The sequence below is a fragment of the Pundamilia nyererei genome, unplaced genomic scaffold (genome assembly GCF_000239375.1).
Source record: "Pundamilia nyererei isolate P.nyererei 1_Seehausen unplaced genomic scaffold, PunNye1.0 scaffold00042, whole genome shotgun sequence".
NCBI classification, from domain to species: Eukaryota; Metazoa; Chordata; class Actinopteri; order Cichliformes; family Cichlidae; genus Pundamilia; species Pundamilia nyererei.
Genome location: NW_005187443.1, coordinates 3,314,640 through 3,336,644, shown reverse-complemented (window position 1 = coordinate 3,336,644; position 22,005 = coordinate 3,314,640). Strand labels below are relative to the sequence as shown.

The 22,005-nt window shown below is 40.9% G+C and overlaps 2 protein-coding genes, 1 long non-coding RNA gene and 1 other non-coding gene across 8 annotated transcripts in view; 2 read left to right on the top strand and 2 right to left on the bottom strand.

Annotated features, from left to right (window-relative positions):
• LOC102199547 (vitamin D3 receptor B) overlaps positions 1-3,349 on the bottom strand; it is a 25,950-nt gene extending 22,601 nt beyond the window's left edge. Inside the window, exons 1-2 of the mRNA XM_005731346.2 lie at positions 2,801-3,349; positions 2,438-2,511 (exon numbers count right to left, since the gene is read on the bottom strand). The gene's annotated coding sequence lies outside the window, so the exon portion shown is untranslated. The remainder of the gene's footprint in view (positions 1-2,437; positions 2,512-2,800) is intronic.
• Positions 3,350-3,460: 111 nt separating this feature from the next.
• LOC102198519 (uncharacterized) lies at positions 3,461-21,606 on the top strand. Of its 2 annotated transcripts, none has more exons than XR_001290358.1 (3): positions 3,461-3,528; positions 3,871-4,075; positions 21,558-21,606. It is a non-coding gene; the product is annotated as an uncharacterized LOC102198519 (long non-coding RNA). The 2 variants fall into 2 exon arrangements; XR_311692.2 differs by lacking the exon at positions 21,558-21,606 and adding an exon at positions 6,692-6,839.
• trnaq-uug (transfer RNA glutamine (anticodon UUG)) lies at positions 8,834-8,905 on the top strand. The gene has a single exon. It is a non-coding gene; the product is annotated as a tRNA-Gln (tRNA).
• Positions 9,128-22,005, bottom strand: part of LOC102198695 (tensin-2) — a 32,986-nt gene continuing 20,108 nt past the window's right edge. For 3 of the 4 annotated variants that reach the window (XM_005731342.1, XM_005731344.1, XM_005731345.1), the window contains 23 exons: positions 21,918-21,967; positions 21,572-21,755; positions 21,402-21,452; positions 21,107-21,229; positions 20,943-21,007; positions 20,616-20,699; positions 20,384-20,496; positions 20,158-20,218; positions 19,818-19,893; positions 19,235-19,364; positions 17,215-17,280; positions 16,816-16,932; positions 14,750-16,138; positions 14,483-14,633; positions 13,523-14,385; positions 13,255-13,386; positions 11,851-11,943; positions 11,584-11,661; positions 11,394-11,471; positions 11,134-11,302; positions 10,903-10,971; positions 10,602-10,631; positions 9,128-10,413 (listed from right to left, as the gene is read on the bottom strand). In XM_005731342.1, coding sequence (XP_005731399.1) covers positions 10,269-10,413; positions 10,602-10,631; positions 10,903-10,971; positions 11,134-11,302; positions 11,394-11,471; positions 11,584-11,661; positions 11,851-11,943; positions 13,255-13,386; positions 13,523-14,385; positions 14,483-14,633; positions 14,750-16,138; positions 16,816-16,932; positions 17,215-17,280; positions 19,235-19,364; positions 19,818-19,893; positions 20,158-20,218; positions 20,384-20,496; positions 20,616-20,699; positions 20,943-21,007; positions 21,107-21,229; positions 21,402-21,452; positions 21,572-21,755; positions 21,918-21,967 — 4,317 coding nt within the window. In that variant the 3' untranslated portion in view covers positions 9,128-10,268. The remainder of the gene's footprint in view (positions 10,414-10,601; positions 10,632-10,902; positions 10,972-11,133; positions 11,303-11,393; positions 11,472-11,583; positions 11,662-11,850; positions 11,944-13,254; positions 13,387-13,522; positions 14,386-14,482; positions 14,634-14,749; positions 16,139-16,815; positions 16,933-17,214; positions 17,281-19,234; positions 19,365-19,817; positions 19,894-20,157; positions 20,219-20,383; positions 20,497-20,615; positions 20,700-20,942; positions 21,008-21,106; positions 21,230-21,401; positions 21,453-21,571; positions 21,756-21,917; positions 21,968-22,005) is intronic. The other variant, XM_005731343.1, reaches the window with a different exon arrangement.

Genomic DNA, 22,005 nt, shown 5'->3' with positions numbered 1-22,005 from the left:
AGAGAGAGAGAGAGAGAGAGAGAGAGAGAGAGAGAGAGAGAGAGAGAGGGAGCTGCAGTGACGGCAGGCTGCCCCCCTTATGCTGGGCCCCTTGCTGGACTCTGGAGGGGAAAGAGACGAGGCAAGGAGAGGCCCACTCAAACACACACCAAAAGTCTTGTTTATGTCTATGTTGAATTTGACAGAAAAATGCACATTCTCTAGCACACGGAGTCACACACGCAGAAAATCCAACTGGACAGAACCGGACACACTACAGACATGTGGGTGAGGAGGATGCAAAAACACTTAGCCGACATGTCAGGTTATATAACCACCATAAACTGCTCTCTCTCATTCAGGAAATAGTCCTATTAAAAGACATAAACTTAAAGAATTCACTGTTTGTATTTCTATAAAGAAGTCAGATTTTGAAAGGTGAAGAAATGTACAATGCCATTAAAATTTTGTACTTTACCTATTTATATACTAAAATAAACAGGGAAAAAACAAACAAACAAACAAATCACTACACGCAAACTGCTCCAGTTAAAAACAATGACACAGTTTGCTTTCCAGGAATAATTCATTTCAGCATGATGCGCTCCATATACATCATGTTACCTGTGTGATGCTTCTGGCCTAGAAAGCATCAACCACAAGATGTAAAAGAGGACCCAAAGACATTAGTGGGAACTTAACACTTCATTAGTCTTACAGGCAACAGAACACAAGTGTCAAAAAGCGTGCATGCGCAGAGGTACGTATAAGTGGGCCTTTACAGCAAAGCACAGCAGCTTCTCTCTTTCTATAGGGTCACATGTAAGAGGAAGCAACCAATTACCCTAGTCATGAAAAAGAGGAGGGGGCTGGGGTATTTCAGTGTGTAGGAGACCTAATGGGTTGTGCTATCACCACAGCATACCCCTCCATAAACAACCTGCTACCTGTTACTGTAAATAATGACACAAACCAGGCCCTTTTCGTAGCTTCTCGCGAACCGTCCTACAACAAAAAGGATTTACGTCACCGAGCCTAGTTTGTCTTGATTTAGGTTGAGTTCAGGCCCTGACCCAAATAATATCGGTTCTTGAGTAAATTTCCAAGTTGTTTGAATTCAGAACATCATTAATAATATGTTAGTTAAGACACTGGAAAGAGACAGACCATTTATTTCACAATGCGAGTTGTGTACGCTGATACATTAACAGGCTGCTTTATTAGAGACTCAATAGAAATCCAGTCTAATCCAAAAACACTAATTTTACAACCTTCTGAGTTTCTGTTGACATCAAAAGGCAGACAGTTTCTATTTTAGGTTTACTATTGAAGTCATACATTTTGTGGAAATAAAATCCACTCTGATTTCTATAATTATTTTATTAGTCCTTTATTTATCCAGGTTAAATTTTCACTGAGATTAAAAACTCATTTCCAAGAGAGACCTGGCATCATAATAAACATAATAAAGTAGAATCATCCCCTTAGACAAAATTTACAAAAACTGAAATTTTGTAAATGTCTAAGAGCTGGTGTATTGGCCTGGAATAGAATTTACAGCTATATGTAATAAAGTGAACAAGTGTGTATCTCCCATTTTTTCATCAAAAATGGATAAATGTGAGCCCACTGGGAAAATAAGCAGTATATATACCCCTTGCTATTAGTTTTACCTGGACCCATAAGTTAGTTAAATGAAGAACAGTGGTAGGCAACCTGTGAGCAGCAGGTTGTTAAAATTTCAGACTTGAAAGAGACAGTAGGCTTGTGTTAATTAATGGTGTCATTATTCTTAAATGGCTCCATTCCCCATTACTATTAATGTGAGTGCTTAAGGTGTAGTAGTATAAATAATTCCAGCCAAGCAGAAAGCAGTATGTGATGTGTTGTGTTGTGTTACAGTGAAAGGGATTCTGCTCCCATACTCACATAACAGTAGTAGCACAGGAACACTATAGCTGTAAGCTATGTGACAGGAAAGCTGAATTGTACACCAAGTACATCAAGTCACTGCAGCTTCTCAGTATCTTATCATGTTCTTATTGAGCCAATAAAATGTCAGCTGATATCAGTTTGTTATTAAAGGTGAATAAGCAAGCAGCAATTTAATATTACTATTTTCACTCTGTAAAAAAGTTTTTATGGGGACATATAACAATAAATTTTAAGTAACCCTGATATTCACTTTTGCATATAAACACACCTTAGTTTTGGGACTGTGACTGATTTAGGTAACTTTCCAAAATTTAAAAACTACTGACGCTTTCACTGAAACTTAATTTAACTTGTCATGGGGTAATTAACTTATAATCACTCGGGTCCATGTTTTAAAAAAACATCTAGACACTATGGGAAATTTTGCGTATGAACAAAGTTGCATAATTTCTTAGTGTACCAATATACACATTGCACATTGCAAAGTATGATTTAAAAAACAAAAGAGAAAGAAAGGTCTCACCTGACGCTTTAGCATGTCCTTGCACAATAGGTAAGACGTGAAACCCTTCTTCAATTATTCCCAAGTTCTTAATCCTGTTTAACAGAAAAGCAAAAAAAAGTGCAAGACGCAAGTCACTGAGTGGGCCTTTTCCAACAGTACCTGACCTGCAGTTACTCTTGTTTATGTAACGCTGAACTATTTTCAACAGCAACGTACATACTCAGCGGTAATCATATAGCGTTGAGTGCGGGAACAAACACCGTGATAGAGCCACAGAGTGAAACTGCGCTAAATCAGTTTCTTCTAAAGTCTCGAGCGACTGAAATCACAACAACTCAACTCTCGACCTTAACATTTCTCCTGTGTGTGCGAGTTTCATACCTCAGCTCAACTTTTCCCCATCAAGACCGAGTTGTTTTTAATCCTCTTTAGTCGTCGTTCGTCGTAGTCGTCGTCTTCATGCTCTTGCAAAGTATGTCCCCTCCATGTTGACGAGAGGCAGGTTAGCTTAGAAAGAGAAGACGAGCGCGCGGCACTAAACTCAGAAACGTGTGGAGACTTCGGGGAGAAAACGTTAAACTCGTACGCCCTTCCAGACGTTGGCTCTCACAGCAGCCGCGGTAGTAGCTAACGTTAGCGTGGCTAGCTTGGCTGCTTTAACCCTAAAACGCGGCACCAAGTTCAGCCAGCTCATTAACCGTTCTGCAGCCGAGCGCAACGAACGAGCTGCGGGGGAAACGGTTAACACGCAACTGGGTATCACTCAACAGACAAATGCACGTGCCAAAATGATAATAACGCAATAACAGCGACGATACTCCGACGAGATTTAGGCTATCCCTCCTTCTTCAGGACCCAAATAGATGGCCATTACTTTTTTTTCTTTTTTTGTTATGCACCGCCCCCTCCCTAGGACCTCTACGGGAAAGAGGGATTTCCCCCCCAGCCCCTACGGCAACCAATCACGCTTGGGCTTGATGTGTCTCCTCCGTTGTGGTTGGCCACGCGTCTCTCAAGCTCTAATCTGTTCGGTGGGCTCCGGTGCCAATAACTCGGAGTTCCGTCCCCCTCAAACAGGGGTGTGTCGTGACGTCAAAGGTAACGAAGAGGTAAACAACTTTGACCGCGTGAGGTTTAAAGCGACACCGTTTGTCTGTGATCTCTGATTCAACGGAGACCCGGTGTGGGGATTACCGTGCTTAACATTAGACACGGTATGTCGTCCCAATAGGTGGAAATTGCCTCTCCCGGGCCGTGTTTTTTTCACCTACACAGGAATGTCTTTGTTTGCAGCTACGTGCAATATGAACAATATTGATTAAAAACGTAAATATTGCCACAACAGCATCGCAAACAATAACACACATCTGAAACAATAACAAGAGTTCAATCTGGCTCTAAATCTTTTATTTTATGAATTTAACCCCGCGAATTTTTTTGACACTTCGCAGATGTGTGCAATGAGGCGTGCGTATCGGAGGGGTGTGTCTACTCTGCAGTACACTGGTAGGCTGGAGACGCAACGTCGCTGCATGGCGATGTTGCCATACATTTACAATACACCAGCGGTGGCCGAGTGTGCTAAAAAAAAACCCAACCCAAAAAACCCCTAGACGATTACACACCTCCACTACACGCTTTCACAAGCAAAATACGGTCAGTATCTTGTGCTCTAGTGCATTTATTTATTTTGTATTCATTTGTTTATTTTGTCGTAATTTGAGTGACGTTTCTTCGGAAACCGGCTTTGTGCGTAAATAATCTCTGGGATGTAGTTAAAATGGTGGTGGTGTGTGTGGTATTAGGGCCAGCAGTGGGGGGCCTGAGTGAAGGTCAGAGGTGTGTCTGTAATGTAAACACCATAAAGGTCTTAGATGTGGAGGGGAGAGGGAAAAAGAGAGGCGGCCTATCCGGTCCCAAGTATCCTTTTCCAACTAATTGTAAAAACAAGCGGTAGATCTGTGCCAATTGCAAAAAGAATGTCGATGTCAGTGCAGCTTTGAATATGATATTTTGTAAGCTCCTGTTCAAGTCGTAAAGTGTAATTTTTGCCGCTTTACAAGGCCTGTGTTTTACTGTAAAAATAATACCGCTTTAGAATATATTGTGCATGAGCTTTACCATTTTATATATTACTTGTTTGTGCTACCTTGAAATGATAATACAGGCACACACACACACACACACACACACACACACACACACACACACACACACACACACACACACACACACATAGGCCTATCTTACAAAGTACATGGACATGTTGCATAGCCACCTCTGTTCATCAGATTGTATCACGTACTTTGCTGCCTCACAAGCCTTCCAATTATCTCTGCATTGATCTAACAGTGCTCGAGCCACAGTATATTGTGCACTGCTGTTCTGTTTTCTAAATCCCCTGCGAGTATAGCTTTGGCTCTAAAACAGCAAGAATTTTTTTGCAACAAACATTCCCTAAATATTCTGGTCCATTCCTTGTCTGAGGGTTTTTACATTTGGTACCCCCTGTTTGGCAAGGATTAGCCACAGACCACTAAATAATTTGACTTGAACCATAAAACCCAAAGGTATGTGCAGAGTTCATTGTCGACTACAGATGTTTTTATGCCAGGTTTTCTATCTGCACCGCAGAACTAGCATATCCAGAGCCCGCCAGCACCTTAGATATGTGTCATAAGCTTATTAGGTGTTGATTCATGTGCAGTAACTGGTAGTAAAGTGTGTGGGTGTTAGGTTAATGCTCATGGAGAGTTGATCCTTGTCCTGTGGCTTGGGCTATTTCCAAGTCTGGCACCAGCACTAGATCAAGCCATTCTGCTGCAAGGGGTTTATTTGGCTCCACAGCACCCATGTCAGACATGTATCCTGGCCCAGCCATTTTGTGTCCTCAAATGCTCCGGCCCTTCTCCGTGAGCTGGCTTGCTGTTTGGAAACCAGGAGAGTGGAAATAATAAATCAGAAACACTGACCCACTAAAACTATGGGAATAGTTTTCGTGGCACTAGTGCAGACACATAAATAACTTTCATAGTAACAGAGCTTAAACTGAAATATGCTCTAAGGACAGCTCGATTTCACTTTTGGCTATTATGCCAGGACACCAGCTGATCACACAGCCAAACTGCAATGGGGCTTTATGTGCACTTTGTATATTATAATGCATTATGATATTTTTATTATAGCCACAAGTAAAATAATTTGCTGAAGTGACAAACTTTACAAGCAACTGCAAATCTATTGTGCAAAATAGTGCTGATGCACTGAAAGTGGAAAATTAATAAATTACAGAGGACGTCTGAGGGACAGGCTCAGAGGTCTGACAGCAATTGCAGAGCCTCCAAGGAAAGCCCAGCAATGCCAGATGTGTCTGCCCAAACAAACACTTTCTACATGTCTTTTGAGAAGAAGAAGAAATAGTATATCTAACAGTACTCAATTATCCAGAGTGATCAAGAGTGGCCTTGGGTCCACCAGATCATGTAAAGTACCTGAGAGCTTTTGGAGCTAGATTGTGAAATCATGTGTTGATCAGCTAGTAGATGTCCTGCTGTGCAATGCAGCATGCATCCATGTTATGCCTATGAAACTCAGGATATCCTGCTTGAGGCACTGCCACCCTGTTCCACTTACATCTGTCATCATCGCATGCCTCGGGCTGCTGGTCAGAGCCCTCATGGGCTCACTTCCCCCAGGCAGTGTAGACGGTCGGCACTTTAGACAAGCAGCAGCTCAGCTAAGGGTGCCAGCACTTTAACCCCACAATGCACTGTCTCTCAGAGAGAAAAGCAACAAACTGTAAGTGAGAAGATAGTTGATTACAACAAAGCATTCATAATATTCCCCTCATCCACAGGGGACCGTGTCTGAGCACCATTATGTGCAAGTGAATCCTATACTTGGTGACAGGCAGGCTACTGGTGGTGAAAATGGGCACTTCCTCCACTGTTGTTCTCAGCAGTGCATGCTAACACCTACGGCAGTTCTCAGTGATCACACATATCTGTGGCAGAGCCTCATGTTTATCGGTCTGAGAATGACACAACAGCCGCCACAGTTCTCACTGACGAAGAAAAAAGTCTAAATATTTCTGCACCTAAGCAACAGTCCAGTTTTTGAGAAAAAGAAAACCACAAAACACATATCTGGATGCAGAAATCACAAACATAAATCTGACAGTTTTGGATAAAAATATAGTCATGTTATGAAAAAAATACATTTTTATGTAGAGATGTAAATCCATCCACATATTTCTTGTGATATGGTTTCAAGTGATGAGAGTGGAAGTAAATGCGGCCATTGCCAGGAAAGAAGAGCCCCGGTGACAGGGGGAGATGAAAGGCATGATGCTGGGATTCAGGAAGCAGCAAGGACAAGGAGGAAACAACATGATCAATATGTGTGACGTGGAGTCAGCACTTTTCGGTTCCTTTGGCTCAGTATTACTGGGTAATGTAAACATCAAATTCAACATGGCTCTGAACATCTTTAGAACCTTTGAATCTGCTTGAATGAGAGTAACTGCAGCAGCTGCATCACTGCATGGTGTCCGGGCTGCGCCATGCTGAACTGTAAAACTATACAGCAGGTGATGTAAACAGCACTGTTTTTCAGCGGCAATAAATGGCCATCCCTCTAGGACATTTACCACAGGAGGTGCAAGAAGGAGAGCAATAAAGTCAGGCAGGACCAAAAGCAACCCAGTTCTCAACTTTGCTTTCTTCTTCTTCTGTTTTTTTTTTTTTTTTTTTTAAATTTAAAATCGCTGCTAGAATTTAATTTGCAGAGCTAGCAGGTTCAGAACAGTATAACCATCAGTCTGGTAAATTAATAACTGAATATCGCCTTTGCCCATTCCACCTTCAGTACCTGTACTACTATATACTAATGTACCTTTGTTTGTATGGTCTGTTGAAGTCAACAAAACAAATGCAGTTCTTATTATATGTGACTTAGACTTTAGTGATCTTTAGTCTGCATTCACTCTCTGACTTTATAAATTCCTTTTTCAGCTTCATTTTTTAAAATGTATTTTATAAATGTATTTTTTTTAAATAATTACTCGGGGTTGGGCGTTAGGACATGGAAGCTGTTCCTGGACTTTATAAGCCACGCACACGCAAACACACATTGAAGACAGTTACGTGAGTTGTTACATGATCCGCTTCTTGACTAGGGTGCGGCGAGACCAAGCATGTTTTTATTCACAAAAAATCTTAAAGAGAAATCCTGGACTTGTACTGTTTTCCCTTCAGAACCTCGCCAGGAGCAGCAATGTGGAGATCCAGTTGCTTATTAAAGTTCCTCTAGTTCCCTCTTCTGGAAGAATCAGGAAGGACATGTCTACTCGTCACACGTGGGTCCTTGTGATATAACAAAGCAACAGTACTAAAGCCCACAGGGTTACATTGCTTCAGAACAGCATAGAGCTATTCAGCCATAAATCCCTGCGTGCCTGCCAATAAAATGCATTTTTATGCAGTAGTTGAGCTTATTCCAGCAATCGTAACAAAGAAGCCTTTTGTTGTTTCAAAGAAACGAACGGGGGAAAAATACACAAGCATAAGCAACTTATGGCTCTCAACCCTTTCAGGTGATTTAAAATTTGAATATTGGACAGAGAACCTGCTAAACAACTGGGCTTGAAAAATACACAGGTGTGCGGTTATTAAGTACCCTGGAACGCCTGATGTAGTTACTGTGTCGTTATGTTCATCACACAAACCCTTACCTCAGTACACTATGTCCATGGCGCTTCTAGTGTCGATTTGAGTTGATGGCTTGCGACTTATTTTCTTGGATTAATAATTTCAAATGTATGTAATATTTCTCACCTATAATGCTATTGGTTAAAAATAAAGCCTCGCTTTTCACATGCATAAAGCTTCACGGTATATTAGTTTATAAATTTAACTGAATCCACACTTAGCGCTAATGAAATTGGAGAAACTTTATTTTGAAAACGACGCTTTTATTTTGTCAAGTCGTATCGGATAACGAGTAGCTAGCTAGATTCTAAAGTGATTATCCCGTACGATACAGGATTGTATTGATTTTATCAAACATGTCGGTTAGGCAGACGTGGTGGACAGTTTGCATCTTTACATTGATGCTTCGAATATAACGAATTAGCTTTTGTTTCTTATTCCGACACGGTCAATCCTCTGAAGCTATGATTGTTAGCTTGGTTAGCTTTATATATACGTATATATGTGTGTATCCAGCAGTGTCCGAACACCAGATAGTTGCAGCGAAAAGCCCAACGTTAGGCAAGATATAACCGGAGAACTAATGTGTTTAATCCTAAACGACAGGTTAACAGCGTAATTATTACCAGTGCTGACATTGGGAGAGAGTATGATGAAACATATATACGTGTACTTGAAGCCGTATGTGCGCAGCGTTAACGTAACCGGTCCCATGGTGTAATGGTTAGCACTCTGGACTTTGAATCCAGCGATCCGAGTTCAAATCTCGGTGGGACCTCGTCCTTTTAATCGATGCGTTGTGATTCCTGTCGTTCCTAAATTATGCGTTCAAAGGCTGAGATGTACCAAATCAAACCGGCAGCCAGATGTTTGCAATTAGAACGTCACAACTAAGCTATCACCTGTTCTTTGTAAGTAACACAGAGAAGATGATCCTTTAAACTGAAATTGTCTCAAGATGTGCGTAACTTATAACTTTAATTATGAAGACACTACTTGGTTTCAGAACACTTGCTTTAATGTTCTTGTCAGATATGACATACATCATTCTTTTCACCACCTCAGACACCTAAAATATATTAGTTCTTGTACATAAAAATCCAATATGAAAAATAATAATTGTGCTGAAGTCACCTCGATACTGTTTCAGTGTACAGAAAAAACACAAATAGCAAAATGAAAAATGTATTTCAAAAAAGAAAAATCAACAGTTCAAAATATCACAATAGTCTTTGGTTTTAAGTGAAACAGTTCACTCGTGAAGTGATTATTAACTAAAAACTTCTCTATGCGCTTTTATTATGACAAAAGAAAAGTTGTTCATATTCATGTAATGCTTATGACCTCTTAACTTACTGCATGTTTGTTAAAATCTATTTTAAGATTATATTTTACATTACAAAATTTTTTGCTAGATAGTCTGCATTTTAAATTCTGGTTAACATAATGCTCTATTGTAGTTAGACCTTTATTAGTATTCATGCTGTGAGGACAAAACTGATAATGTTTCCCATCTATATGTAATGAGTGAGTTAAACTGCAGCCACACCTTTGCCTTAGATCATCAGAATACACACTTTCATGAATCCACTTGCTTTACTCTTTCCAGTGTTTCATAAGTGCAACTATACCAGTTTACCCTTGAACACATGACTCTTACTTCCTGCCACATTCTGAGCCCTTTTTCTTCTTCAGCTTTTGATACTGATGTATGGAAAATGTTAGGAAAATAACATGGATGCTTGCTCATGCAGTTTCAAAAGTTTGTTCATCATGTGAACAGTTTGAAAAATGATAACATAAATGATTTTAACAACGATAATAAAAATAAAAGATACAAACACAAAACAAATTAAATCTCTTTTTCAGTCTTATTCAGCAAATATCACCAAGTTTCGGTCAATCACTGGCTATTCCTCTAAATAATACTTTGACCTACAGAGCAGTGATTTGTCAGAATTAGATTCTCTTATAAAAACAGTCATACAGCCAAGCACAGTGATGCAAATTGTATAAACGCAAACAAAAATGGTATATACACACACTTCATGAGAAAATATGTCAAAAACCATTTTAATGTCTTCCCCAGATCCCTAACAGTTCAGAGAGGTTTTTTTTCCCCCAAAAATTCTCAGTTTTTCTCATCTCCGTAGCTGTGGTCCCAGCATGACTTTGTTGATAAAGTTGACGATTGCTACAGCTGGTTGCTCGGGGTCCATCTCTGCAAACAGGTGACACACATTCTCTGTAGCAGTGCCTGTCCGTCTCGCCACAAAGCCAAACATCCTGCACCAGAGGGCAGACACAAGAGGTCAAAAGAAAAAGCAAACCCCATTTAACACTGAGGGAAAGTCAATTTTCTTTTGAAAAGCGAGTAGCAAATCCAATGGTGATCAATTGCCATGCAAAGAAGCACATAGTGCCAGCTGGTATTGTCACTGATAAGGGAAAAACACTGCCCCACAAGCACTTACTTGCTTGACGTGCTATCAGAATTAGTCCACCTGAAGCACGGGTACACAAATAGAGACAAAGTGACAAGGACACAGAGACTGTTTTACTAGGGAAAAGAGTAGCAATATACATCCATTTCTCACATAAAAAAGCGAATATGCAACTCACAAAGAGAACTTATATTAGAAAAATATAAGTCATTACAGCAGCGACAAACACACGTCTGTTCCCACCTTTACTAAAGATAATCAACAGTGACATAGAAACAAGGGTAGTTTTTTATTAACATGGATAAAACTGGTTTTAGTTTTAACGACCCACCTCTGATCATGAGGATCAAGACTGCTAAAGGTGATACTGTTGATTGGGTAGTGTCTCCTAAAAAATAGCCTGCGTAAACATACATAACATTAAGTCTGGCATGAAAGAAAGACTTAATACTTCCTATGATTGTTTAATACAATAACAAATACCACAAAATATACAAATAATACTCATTAAGTGAAACTGACGCTCTTCCTAATATGTAACATTGTAGTGATTCATAAGTACCTTCTTTTGCTGTCGGTTAGTGTGATACCCTGAGAGGACACTTTGAAGTGGACCATGGTTGCCACTGGGCGTGGATTCAGAGACAAAGTGAACTTCGTTGCCTTAGAAACTGCTTCGGGCCCAGTTAACGACTCTGTTTCCACAGAGTTCAGGTAGAGGACGTTGCACGCTGGTTCATTAGGGAAATGACAAAGATTATTATTATTATTAATATTTTTCTTACAGATCAACATTGTGAAAACATGGAGTTTGAGAAGTACCTGCTCCTTGTTTGAGGAGCTCAGCTGCAGTGCTGGTATTTGTTGCACTCTGCATTTCCTGAAGCTCCCCAACCAGATCTGAAACATGATGAATTTCATTTAAGGCTGTAAAATGCCTCCTATTCATAGAAGAGCATTTAACTGTTCTCGCATAATAGATTTAGTTGAAATCTAATTAAACAATTAATACCTTTTTCTGGGATGTGAAGAGGACATGGCAAAGAGATGGGAGTAATTGAATGCTGGTACACCAAGGCGGATAAACTTCCTGAGACAAAAAAAAAAAAGGTAAGAAGATTGCAAATGTGACAGATTAGAAGGGATTAAAACACAGAAAATTGAGGCTTGGAATGTAGTAAATATTCAAAAACTGTATGTAGATTAAAATGCTAAGTTTCTCACACAACACTGAAAATGTGAAATAAATGGCAGCATTTGGATCTACAGTGTAACTAACCAAAGTAGGACTCATTCTGACAGCCCTTGATCTTCACTCCTCGCGGCCCAGACTCGATCAGGAAGTGTCTCACCAGCTGTTCCAGAGGATCCCCTGGGAGACAGGAGATTGAAAAGGAAGAAAGGATGAAAAAGGGCTTGTTTTGCTTCTAATCTTCTATAAACATAAACGAAAATACAGCATAATGTAGCTGATATCTTTTATTCTGACCATATTATATTTATTATGTTCACCATGAACCATTTTAATACATTAACACACTGTATCACCATCACAAAATAATTTATTTGGCGTTTTTCCAAAATGCAGCCATCAGTGTGTCTTTAGATGCTTTGGTAAATGTCCATTTTCTTTCTTTTTTTCTTTCTGTGTTCCAGTTTGCATGCTTTATGGGCCCTTTATACCAGCCATTTTCAACCTCACAAACAACACTGCATAGCAAAAGTGCCATACATTCTTTGGCGCAAGTGGTCATTTCGGCTGATTATGCACCTCTCAACTTTTGTAACTTCACCCAGGATCTGATTTATTTATTTATTTATTTATTTATTTATTTATTTATTTATTTATTTATTTATTTATTTATTTATTACCAACAGTTTAACTATATATCAGTGCAGAAAATCATAGATTCACTCATAATACAAAAGGAGACATTGCAACACTGGTTTTGACTTCCTCTGATTTGGAGGTTTTGTCTCAGTGGCGACACCTATTGTTCAGGAGAATACTACAGTGACAAGTTGTGCCCTAGAGAACAGTAATTGAGCCCTTGGCAACCATTGGCCTCTAGGGAAAAACGTGTATTCACTAACAAGTTGCCAAGTTGGTGGCTGGAGGAATTGAGGCACAGAGGTGTACAGTGCTGTACTGAAAACATCCGGACATCTGTAGTTTGCATGGAAGACGCTGAAATGTATGCAAACACTTGCCAACTGCTTGCTGCGAGCCATATGCAAATCAGACACATAAACTGTCAGCCTTCAGAGTAAACATTGTGCTTTCTGAAATGTATGGGTTGCAGTGGTAAGGCACAATTTTACTTTGAATGCAGAGGTTCTCTGTTTCCAGTTTGTGTTGCACTCATTCAAGTTTTACTGTCTCTTGTCGAGTAGTCAGTGAGTGATTGCAGACAAGTTGATACCTTCCATGCAAACTACTGTGTACAGCAAACATTATTGTTTGCAGTTATTGCCTTGGTTACTAGCAGATTGCTGCTAACAAAGAGGTTTTAGCTGCAGCAACGAATTTCACCCAGCAGCAGCCAGCAACCTCCAGGAACTGCTTGTCAAATTGTTGGGCAATACACCGGTTCACTAGTGAGAGGTTGCCTGGGGGTCGCCGATCAGTCTCTAAGCCTGTGTGACTGAGGCATTATAAACAAGCTAAATTTATGATAGATACCTTTGCTCCAAGAGAAGTTGGCATTAGGAGGAGGGGTAGCCACCTTGAGGGCCAGGCCATAGGCACCCTGGAAGGAATTGCTATCTCTGATGAGGAAACTTCCTGGCTCCTTGTCCTTCAACACAGCTATGGCTATGGTAGAAACATTAGAGCTATGATGTAATGGCCCAAAACAGACACACTGACCATAATACGACTTAAATACGAACCATCCTGATGTATTAAGTGTTCCTGATATTACCAATTCATGTTTCATTAAAGCTCTCACCTTGGTCTCTGGTGATGCCTGGTTTGTACCAGTACTTGGAGCTGTCCTGGACAAACTTAGCATTGACCCTGATGTCTGGCTCCTCCCGGCAGCTGTGCTGTGCAGACCCCCTCCTCTGCTCTCCAACAGCAGGGGAGAAAGTAACATGATGTGTGGGGGAAGGCGCTGAGGAAGCCCGAATTAGAGAGTTGTGTCCATTTAGGGATCCTGCTGTTGTGGAAAAGCGTTTCTTCTCTGGGAGCGGTGGCTGGATGGTGGGGATAGTGACTGCAGTGTACCCAGTGTATGGAACATGGGGGACATTTAGTAATGAGTAGTAATAGGATGCTGAGGGAAAGTTTGGTGTATGGTATCCATCGGGAACAGGTGAAGGCGGTTTGGTGTCAGCTGAGCTGTTTCTGTCTGGAGTCAAGCTTTGTCCTGCTGTGTCTGTAGCAGATGAGGAGCGCAGAGGAGAAGACTGTAGCTCCGGGGAACCAATAGGAGAATTTGGGAAAGTGGTGGAAGGGCTAGAACTTAAACTAGTTGCTGGATTTATGGATACACCTCTGCTGCTGTCTGATGGGCTATCATTAGGGAGGGCAGAACCATTGAGTTGCACTTGAACTGGGGTGATAATGACAGTTGCATAGCTTGAAGCATGTGATGTGTTAGATCCATGTGCATGTCCCGTTACCTTGACTGCTCCAAGCTTACCATCAGGACTGCTACTTTCAGAAGACTCACCTGATGTTTGCACGGGGTTGACAGGCATGATTGAACCTTGAGTTTGTGTTTCTGTTGGTTTCACATTTTTGTTACTTGCGCTGGACTCTTGAGGTGTTGATGTGTCTTGGCTTTGAGAAGGACTGTCGACATTTACACTAATGAAAAGACCACATATGATAATTTTCTTCATATCTTTATATGTAGCTGTATTTTCCAGAATTGTGAGATGTCAGAAAGCAAAGTTTCACTCACCTGTCTTCTGTGTGTGTGGGGCTGCTGCTACCAATCAGTGTGTAGTCATGGTCAGAGTCTGGTCCAGGGGTGCTTGATTGTCCATTAGAATCAGACTTAGTTTCTGAATGTTGGGATATCTCATCTTCTGCGTCTGTCTTGGCCTTTTCGACTTTCATAAGAGAGATTAAAATATATGAGATGAAAGTATAACATAAGAGAGTGATGATGAAAAATAAAAGAAGGGAAAAAAGCATGTTAACCCATCCACTTAGTCCTTTCCTCTACCTTTGTGATGCTCATTGTGCATTTGGTCTCTGGATCCCAGTGGGGTTTCGGGCAGCTTTCCTTTTGCAGGTGATGGGCTATTAGCAGGTAGAGGGGAGGCTGATCCAGAGTGATATCCTGAGGCATAACCTCGACTCTCATGGCTTTCAGCTGGAGATGACTCATAAGGTGAGCAGGGGCAGGAGTGGCGTGGCTGTAAGGGCGTGTGGTATCCACTGCTGGCTCCATCCCGTATATCTATTAGTGACTGGGGGATTGGGTAGTTCTGGTGAGGTGCAACAACAAATCTAGGGTGCTCTAGATTTGGACCTCGGTCCAGAGAGGGTTGGTAGAGATGAAATACAGGCGTATTGGATTTGCACTGCCAAAATTCTGCCTCTCTTGCTATGTCCCATGGATTTTCAGTTTCCCATTGTGGAGGTACACCTGTTCCTTGAGACCAGTGTATTGTTTCTGATTGGTCTGGGTAAGCTGAGTGTATTGTTTTAAGTGAGGCTGATTGATGTTCACGTCTGCAGGAGCAGTCTTGCCAGGGACAACCAGAGGACTGTGCAGGAGAGCCAAAGAACATCTCTCTGTAAGGGCTTGATGGCTGCGGCTGGTTGGATAGATGAGACGCTGGGATGTGGCTGGAATAATGAAGAAGGTGACACTCTTCCCCAGTGCAGAGTCTATTTGAGGCTGGCAGGGTGTGGCTGTGTGGGTGTGCATGATCGCGAGTGGAATAAGGGTAACATGGCCTATGGACAAAAGGTAGAGGTAGAGGTGGAGTTGAACGTTCCCATGGCAACTCTGGTAGAGGATGGACACTGTGGCGATAACAGAGCTCCATATGAGCTGAATGAGGATGAGGGGACACTGATTTGGATGGTAAAACTGGCAGAGTTTGACTTTTTGGATGATTTTTAATGCTTTTGCAACGTCCAAGACAGTGACTGTTGGGAAGACAGGGCTCTCTGTCCCTCTCCAACCCCATGTCACCACACTTTATACTTGCTTGTCCGCAACACAAGTGCTCTCGTCTCAGCCCTCCAGGACCCAATGGGTCTGTATCATCTAATATAGCTGTTTCTCTGTCCCTTTCTTTTCCTCTTGTCTTCTCTTTTGTTTCGTCTTCCCTATTGCTTCTCCTCAATGGATAGTCAATATTATCTCTTTCATTAATGGATAGAGCGGTGTCAGCCAGGTGATCAGAGGGGACTGAGGAGTAGCTGGAATTTGAGGTGTAGGTGAGAGTCTTGGATTGGGTGGAAGTTTGAGTCTTCACTGTTGGGCTGGTAGTGAGGCAGCCATTGGTTGATGCTGGTGAGGCAGTTGCTCCTGGTCCACGTCGCTTCCTCACTTGGGCGTATAAGCTTCCATCCAGCGGTCCCCTTGTATGAAAGATATCTAATAAAAACAAGATGGAAATCTGATTCCTCCTTCTTTATCTAAAGCCCATAGTCAAAATATGAAGAAAGCTCACCTTCTTTCTATTCTAATGTTTCTTTCAGGACACAAGAAAAAGAATCCAGTCATTAGCAGGTCTAAAAAATAGGTAACTACAACCCCAGATGAACTACAGAATATGACATACTACACTGGGTCATTATTTATCCGACTAATATTGAGCTAAAATGAAGAAACAGTGTGTCAAAAAATAAGTATATTACTGTTTCTAGAGAAATTAAGGGGAAAATTAGTCCAAACCTCAATCCAGTTGAAATGCTGTGGTGAGAACTTAAGAGAGTTGTGCATAAATGAATGTCTGCAAACGTCAATGAACTGAAGAAATGCTGTAAAAAAGAGTGAGTCAAAATTCCCCCACAACTATGTGACAGACTGATAAAGTCATACCAAAGATGATTACTGCATATTATCACTGCTAATTGTGGTTCTACAAGCTACTGAATCATGGAGTGTACTTAGGGTTTCATTGGACTGCGTCTGCAGTTGATCTGAGGTTGTATTTATCTCATTTTAAGCCCTGGTAAGGACTAGATGATTTTTTATTAAATAAAACAGAAGACTTAACAGAATTTGACCATGGCTGTAGATCTTAGATGTATATGTAAAGCATTTCTTACTTTCCATGCTGTCTTCATGATGCAGATTGAAATTCTCATAGGAGTCCCATCTGACAACAGGATCCGAGGTGTTATATTCCACTTTGATGGAGGTGTCATTCTGGTGGTATTCTTGACCTCAAACACAAAGTTTTTATTTGAAACATATTTACACATAGCTCATTACTAATATATTAGATTTTATTAGTATTTATGAGTGGTGTCCTGTATGTGTATTGTTTTTACTTTATATAGCTATTGTATTAAGCCTGCTGGTATAGCAGAAGCTAAAATCAAGGAGTTTCATGCCGTAGAATAGAACCATGAAGTGTTGAACTTAATTTAAAATGAGAAAGAAGAGACTGGGTGCGAGGAATGCATGAAATGATTCAAAGATATGCAGGTAACAGTGATATTTACCTTTTATTTTTTCTGGTCCATTAGCGAAGATAAACTCCACTGTAGCATCAGGGGGGAACCTGTCATCTACAGAAAGGCAAACATAAAGGAGTGACTAAAATATCCAGACCGTAACTACAGAGAGACACCAAAACAAAGTAAATAAATAAAGATGCTTGCTTTTACTCTCAGCATAATGGAAATAAATAGGCCAAAAAAGGAAACAGAGCACGGCACATCATAGAAGTCTATCTAAAATTAGCTTGTTTTTTAGTTTCATACATAAGTGTGGATTTAATATTAGTTGTATATTTTATGCATGAGTCAGCATGTAGCACTTAGAGGTACTGTCCTTAGACTGCTGCTTAGTGAACCACGTTAAACCATTTCTGTTTCATCTAAGCTGACGCTGTCCTTTGCTATTTGTCTCTGAAGACAAACAAAACAATGGTCTGAGGAATAAGTGGGTCTTGAATAATACAGTCATGTAAACAATTTCAAGTTTGCAGCAGAATTATGCAGCAGAAAGTTTCCTTTTTGTAATATTTTATGCTGTGAGGCAGAGTCTAAACAACCATGCTGCAGTTATTTAGAGTACTAACAGTACTAACTCCCCTTGAAGATGGGGTGGAGCCAAGGGATCGCAAAGGGCGGCAACAATGACACAGACTAAAGTTTTACAACCACACACAGCAAGTAGACATCAAGTAAGCCTGCTGGGGGTGCTATGCACATAATTACAGGAATAGAGTTGCAGACAGTAAATGCTCCTTTTCAGAACCATTGTAGCTAATGTCTTTATATGTGCACATTTCAAAGAGCACAAGTCATTTCAACAGTAATTATGCTATGAGCTTTACTAACAGTTACAGAAGAAAACATTTGGCTAATGCTCCAGTTTTAAAAGAAAATTCAATTAAGAGTTACATAAAAAGCTTTTGATTGCGCAAAAAAGTTGAGAAACACTTTAAAAATAAATCAGATCTCAACAGGGAAAAAATCATGCTGGATATCTGTCCTGATATGATTGGGTAATGTGAAAGAAAGGATGCCACATCGTTGGATGGGAAGAAAATTATCACCATGTCAACGACACCTCAAAAATCAAAGTGAAAAAAATTATGATGCAGCAGGCTAGTCCAATTTGTAGAAATTTCGTTGCAGCAAGTCAAAATTGTAGTCAGTAGTTTGTATGAAGCTGGGCATTGTCGTGCACCTGGAGGAACCCAGGACCCAGCGCACCAGCTTAGGGTCTGATAGTGGGTCTAAGGATAACATCCCGATACATAATAGCAGTCAGGTTGCTGTTGCCTAACCTGGAGAGGTGTGTTAGTCCCTTGATGGATATGCCTCCCCAGACCATCACTGACCCACCATCAAACTGGCCATTTTGAACAATGTTACAGCCAGCATAAAGTTCTCCATGGCTTATCTGGGCTTTTTCACATCTGTCTCATGGGCTCAGAGTAAACCTGCTCCCATCATCTCAAATGCCAGTGAGGCTCCAAGGTGCCAGGCAGTGAGCACAGGGCCACTAGAGGACGTCAGGGCCTCAGGCCACCCTCATGAAGTCTGTTTCTGATTGTTTGGTCAGAGAGATTCACACCAGTGCTCATCCTGTTTCTCTTTGCAGAAAGGAGCAGATACTGGTCCTGCTGATGTGCTAACCACCTTCTACAGCCCTGTCCAGTTCTCTTAGAGTAACTGCCAGTCTCCAGAAATGTAACTGGCCAAATCAATACTCCAGAAGTTTAACTGACTTAATGCTATACTTTGATTAAAAACACTGTTCTTTTCATTTTTGAGCAGTGTAGACATAAGGAATGATGACATACCTCTACATTGCTGTTATGTCTGCAAAACAAATACTTAAAGTGAGTTACAGAAAAAGTGACGTTGTCTGAAACAAATGACTGTAGTTACCAGCATCAGTTTCTATGCCCAATTGTCTGACTCTGTCATTGCTTCAAGCTGGCATTTTTTTCTTGCCATTCCATGCTCCTCCAAACAACTGACAAACTTTGGACTTGTAATTTTATACCTATGCAGGCTTGGTCGAGTTCACTCTTGCCAAACCACAGCTGGGCTCCATGAACAGTACAGGTGTGGAACTGGACTCTAAAGACCACCTCTCTTTCTGTTGCTCGTCTCCGCCAGTGGTAGCACTTTACCTATGGACAAAGATGCATATAGAAAAGCAGTGTACAACGATAGTCTCAAGATATTGATAGCAGCCCCTTACACTGAGATAAATAAAATGCCTTCTTTTATTCCTGGGCTGCTAAGGACTTATTTATTTTTATCCCATCCTCTTGATGGGAGAAAATGAGCATGCAGTCTCGGGAAGATTTAACTCTTAAGTGGTTTAAAAATAATCAAGCACTGTTCAAAAGTAAGGTTAAAAAAGTGCATCAGAGTCAGGAGGGCAAAAAGTGTTTTGTGTAGCCGTTTTGTTAAGCGTGGATAAAATCCTGACTACAGGATTTAGCTTAAAAAAAACAACACGCAGTAGTGTTGTAGTTATTGCAGTGATGTACTGTATGTATTTGTGGATACGGAGAGGATAGAAATCAAAGAAAGGTTGTAAATTACTGACATACAGTTAATCATGTGCTATTTCTCACCATAATGTCCCCCTTCAATAGTAGTGCTGGCTCCATAGTCACGCACAGCTTTCTTGCCCTGGAGCTTTGTGGATCACTAGACACACACACACACACACAGGTACACGCACACAGAGTAGAAAAAATGGACAGTCCATCTTAAAATACATAAAACAAGTCAAAACATGCCACAGTTGGGTAAACACTGGCAAACAGCATAAGCTTTAACATAAGCAGAGTCCCAGCTCCACCTAAACACAGACAGAGTCAACATGTGTGAAAGAGACTGAGGGAAGGAAAGATGTCTGCCCGCAGGAGGTGAGCTGAAAACACACACACATATAGCTGACCAGTTACTTACTAGACTCCTGAGGTATACACCAGTTGAAGAGACTGGTAGATTTTCAGGAAAGGATAAAAACCTGCAAATACAGAAATAAGTTTAGGGATAATAAAAAGGGTAAGAATTTGCAGACAGAGGCTTTGTTGTTTTCTCGCCGCCCCCCTAACATTGTAAAACACTGACTGTTCCCACTTTCACACTGAAAATTACCATTTAAAAACAAATTGCAGCCTATAAAACTGACCTCCTCCTGCCTGGAAGTTTGGTAGTGAAGGAATGAGGATTTGGTGCAGGAACAAGGGATTGCTGTTCATTTTGATGGTACCTGACAACAAACCACCAAAGTAGTAGATGTATCTGTCAAAGATAGGTGAAGAAATGGTGTGATGACACAGTGACTGAGGTGATAACTGCAACACAACAAGAAAAGATTAATGGTGGGCGGAGGAAATGGATGATATGCAGGGGATTGACACCTCTTCTGAGAGGACTGCAGGGAAGAGGAGACTTTATCTTCACAGAACTTCCTCATGGCCAGTGTGGTGAGGGCCTGGTCGGCTCTGTGAACACGGGCAGAAGTGTATTAGTTCATTCATTATTTCTTGAGCTTGATGTTGATGAGGTGTATGCTAAGAGGAAGTCATGAAATCTGTTGGTGGCTTTATCTACAGATTTAAACAAATCCACAAAGATTGTTTTAGTGGCTTTTTTGGACATAAGGGCTCATTTGTGCAAACAGTAGATCCTTACATATGCTGGCATATTGAGGCTAAGAGCAGACTAATAATCAAAATGCAGATTACCCCGCTGATATCTTGCTGTAGTGCATATAGGCTGCCACAATGACCCCTGTTTTTCCTTTGTTCCCCTGTCAAAACAAAAATCAAAGGGATTATCAAATCAGTTTTACTGGTGTTATAACTTTTTAAACGCTAAAGAATCAGATGAGTATTCAGACTACACTGACTTTGCAGTGGAGGACCACTACATTGTTTGGGTCAGAAGTTAGCCACGTCTCCATGGCCTTACAAACAGCACAGATCCTGTCCAGGGGTGGAGCATGAAGATCGGGCCAGGCGTAGTCCTGCACCTGCATCGCAGAGGAAGATATTTCAAATACTAGTGGTTTTATGCTTTGTAAAGTATTTTCATTAACCCTAAATATACATATAAATGTACCTACAGTATATCACATACATTGCTCATGCACTTCGGTGATGTCTTAGTAGCCTGAGTTATGTGTCAGATGTGAGTGCCTGTACCTTTGGGTAGAGTCTGGTGATGTCATGTCTCTTCTCTGATAAATTTAGAAGCTGGGGGAAGGCAGAAGAAATTTACAAATCCAAAACGCCATTGCTTGAATCTAATATTAAACATTGTTATGCCTGTTTTGAATTTTGTGTTTCTTATTGTTTCAGCCTTTCACACTGACCAGAAACTTATCTTGGTGCTTGGATTTCAGCATGGAGGCCACTTCCTGTAGGTTTCTGCGGTACTGCTGCTCCTCCAGGTCTGGCAGGAAGAAGACTGAGATGATCCTCTCTGTGATGTAGGTGAGGTCAAAGTCGTAGTGGCGCTCCATCACGTGCTCCATCACCTGTTCCACGCTTTTACTTCTGGACATTGTGAAAATCCATTCTTTTAGTTCAGGCAGAGCAATAATTAATGTCCTCACTGTAGATTTTGCTGTTGTCTGTGTCTGTCTGTTATAAATGCACAAAAATGCCTTTTTTCTTTGGTTTGAATGTTTTTGTGTTTTTGATCAGGCTTTGCGGTACCTTGGTATGGAGCCTCTCTTTTTCTGCAAAGTTGATTTAGTGGAAGTGTGCTGCGAGACAAGCAGAAAAAGATCTCGGTGCTGCACTC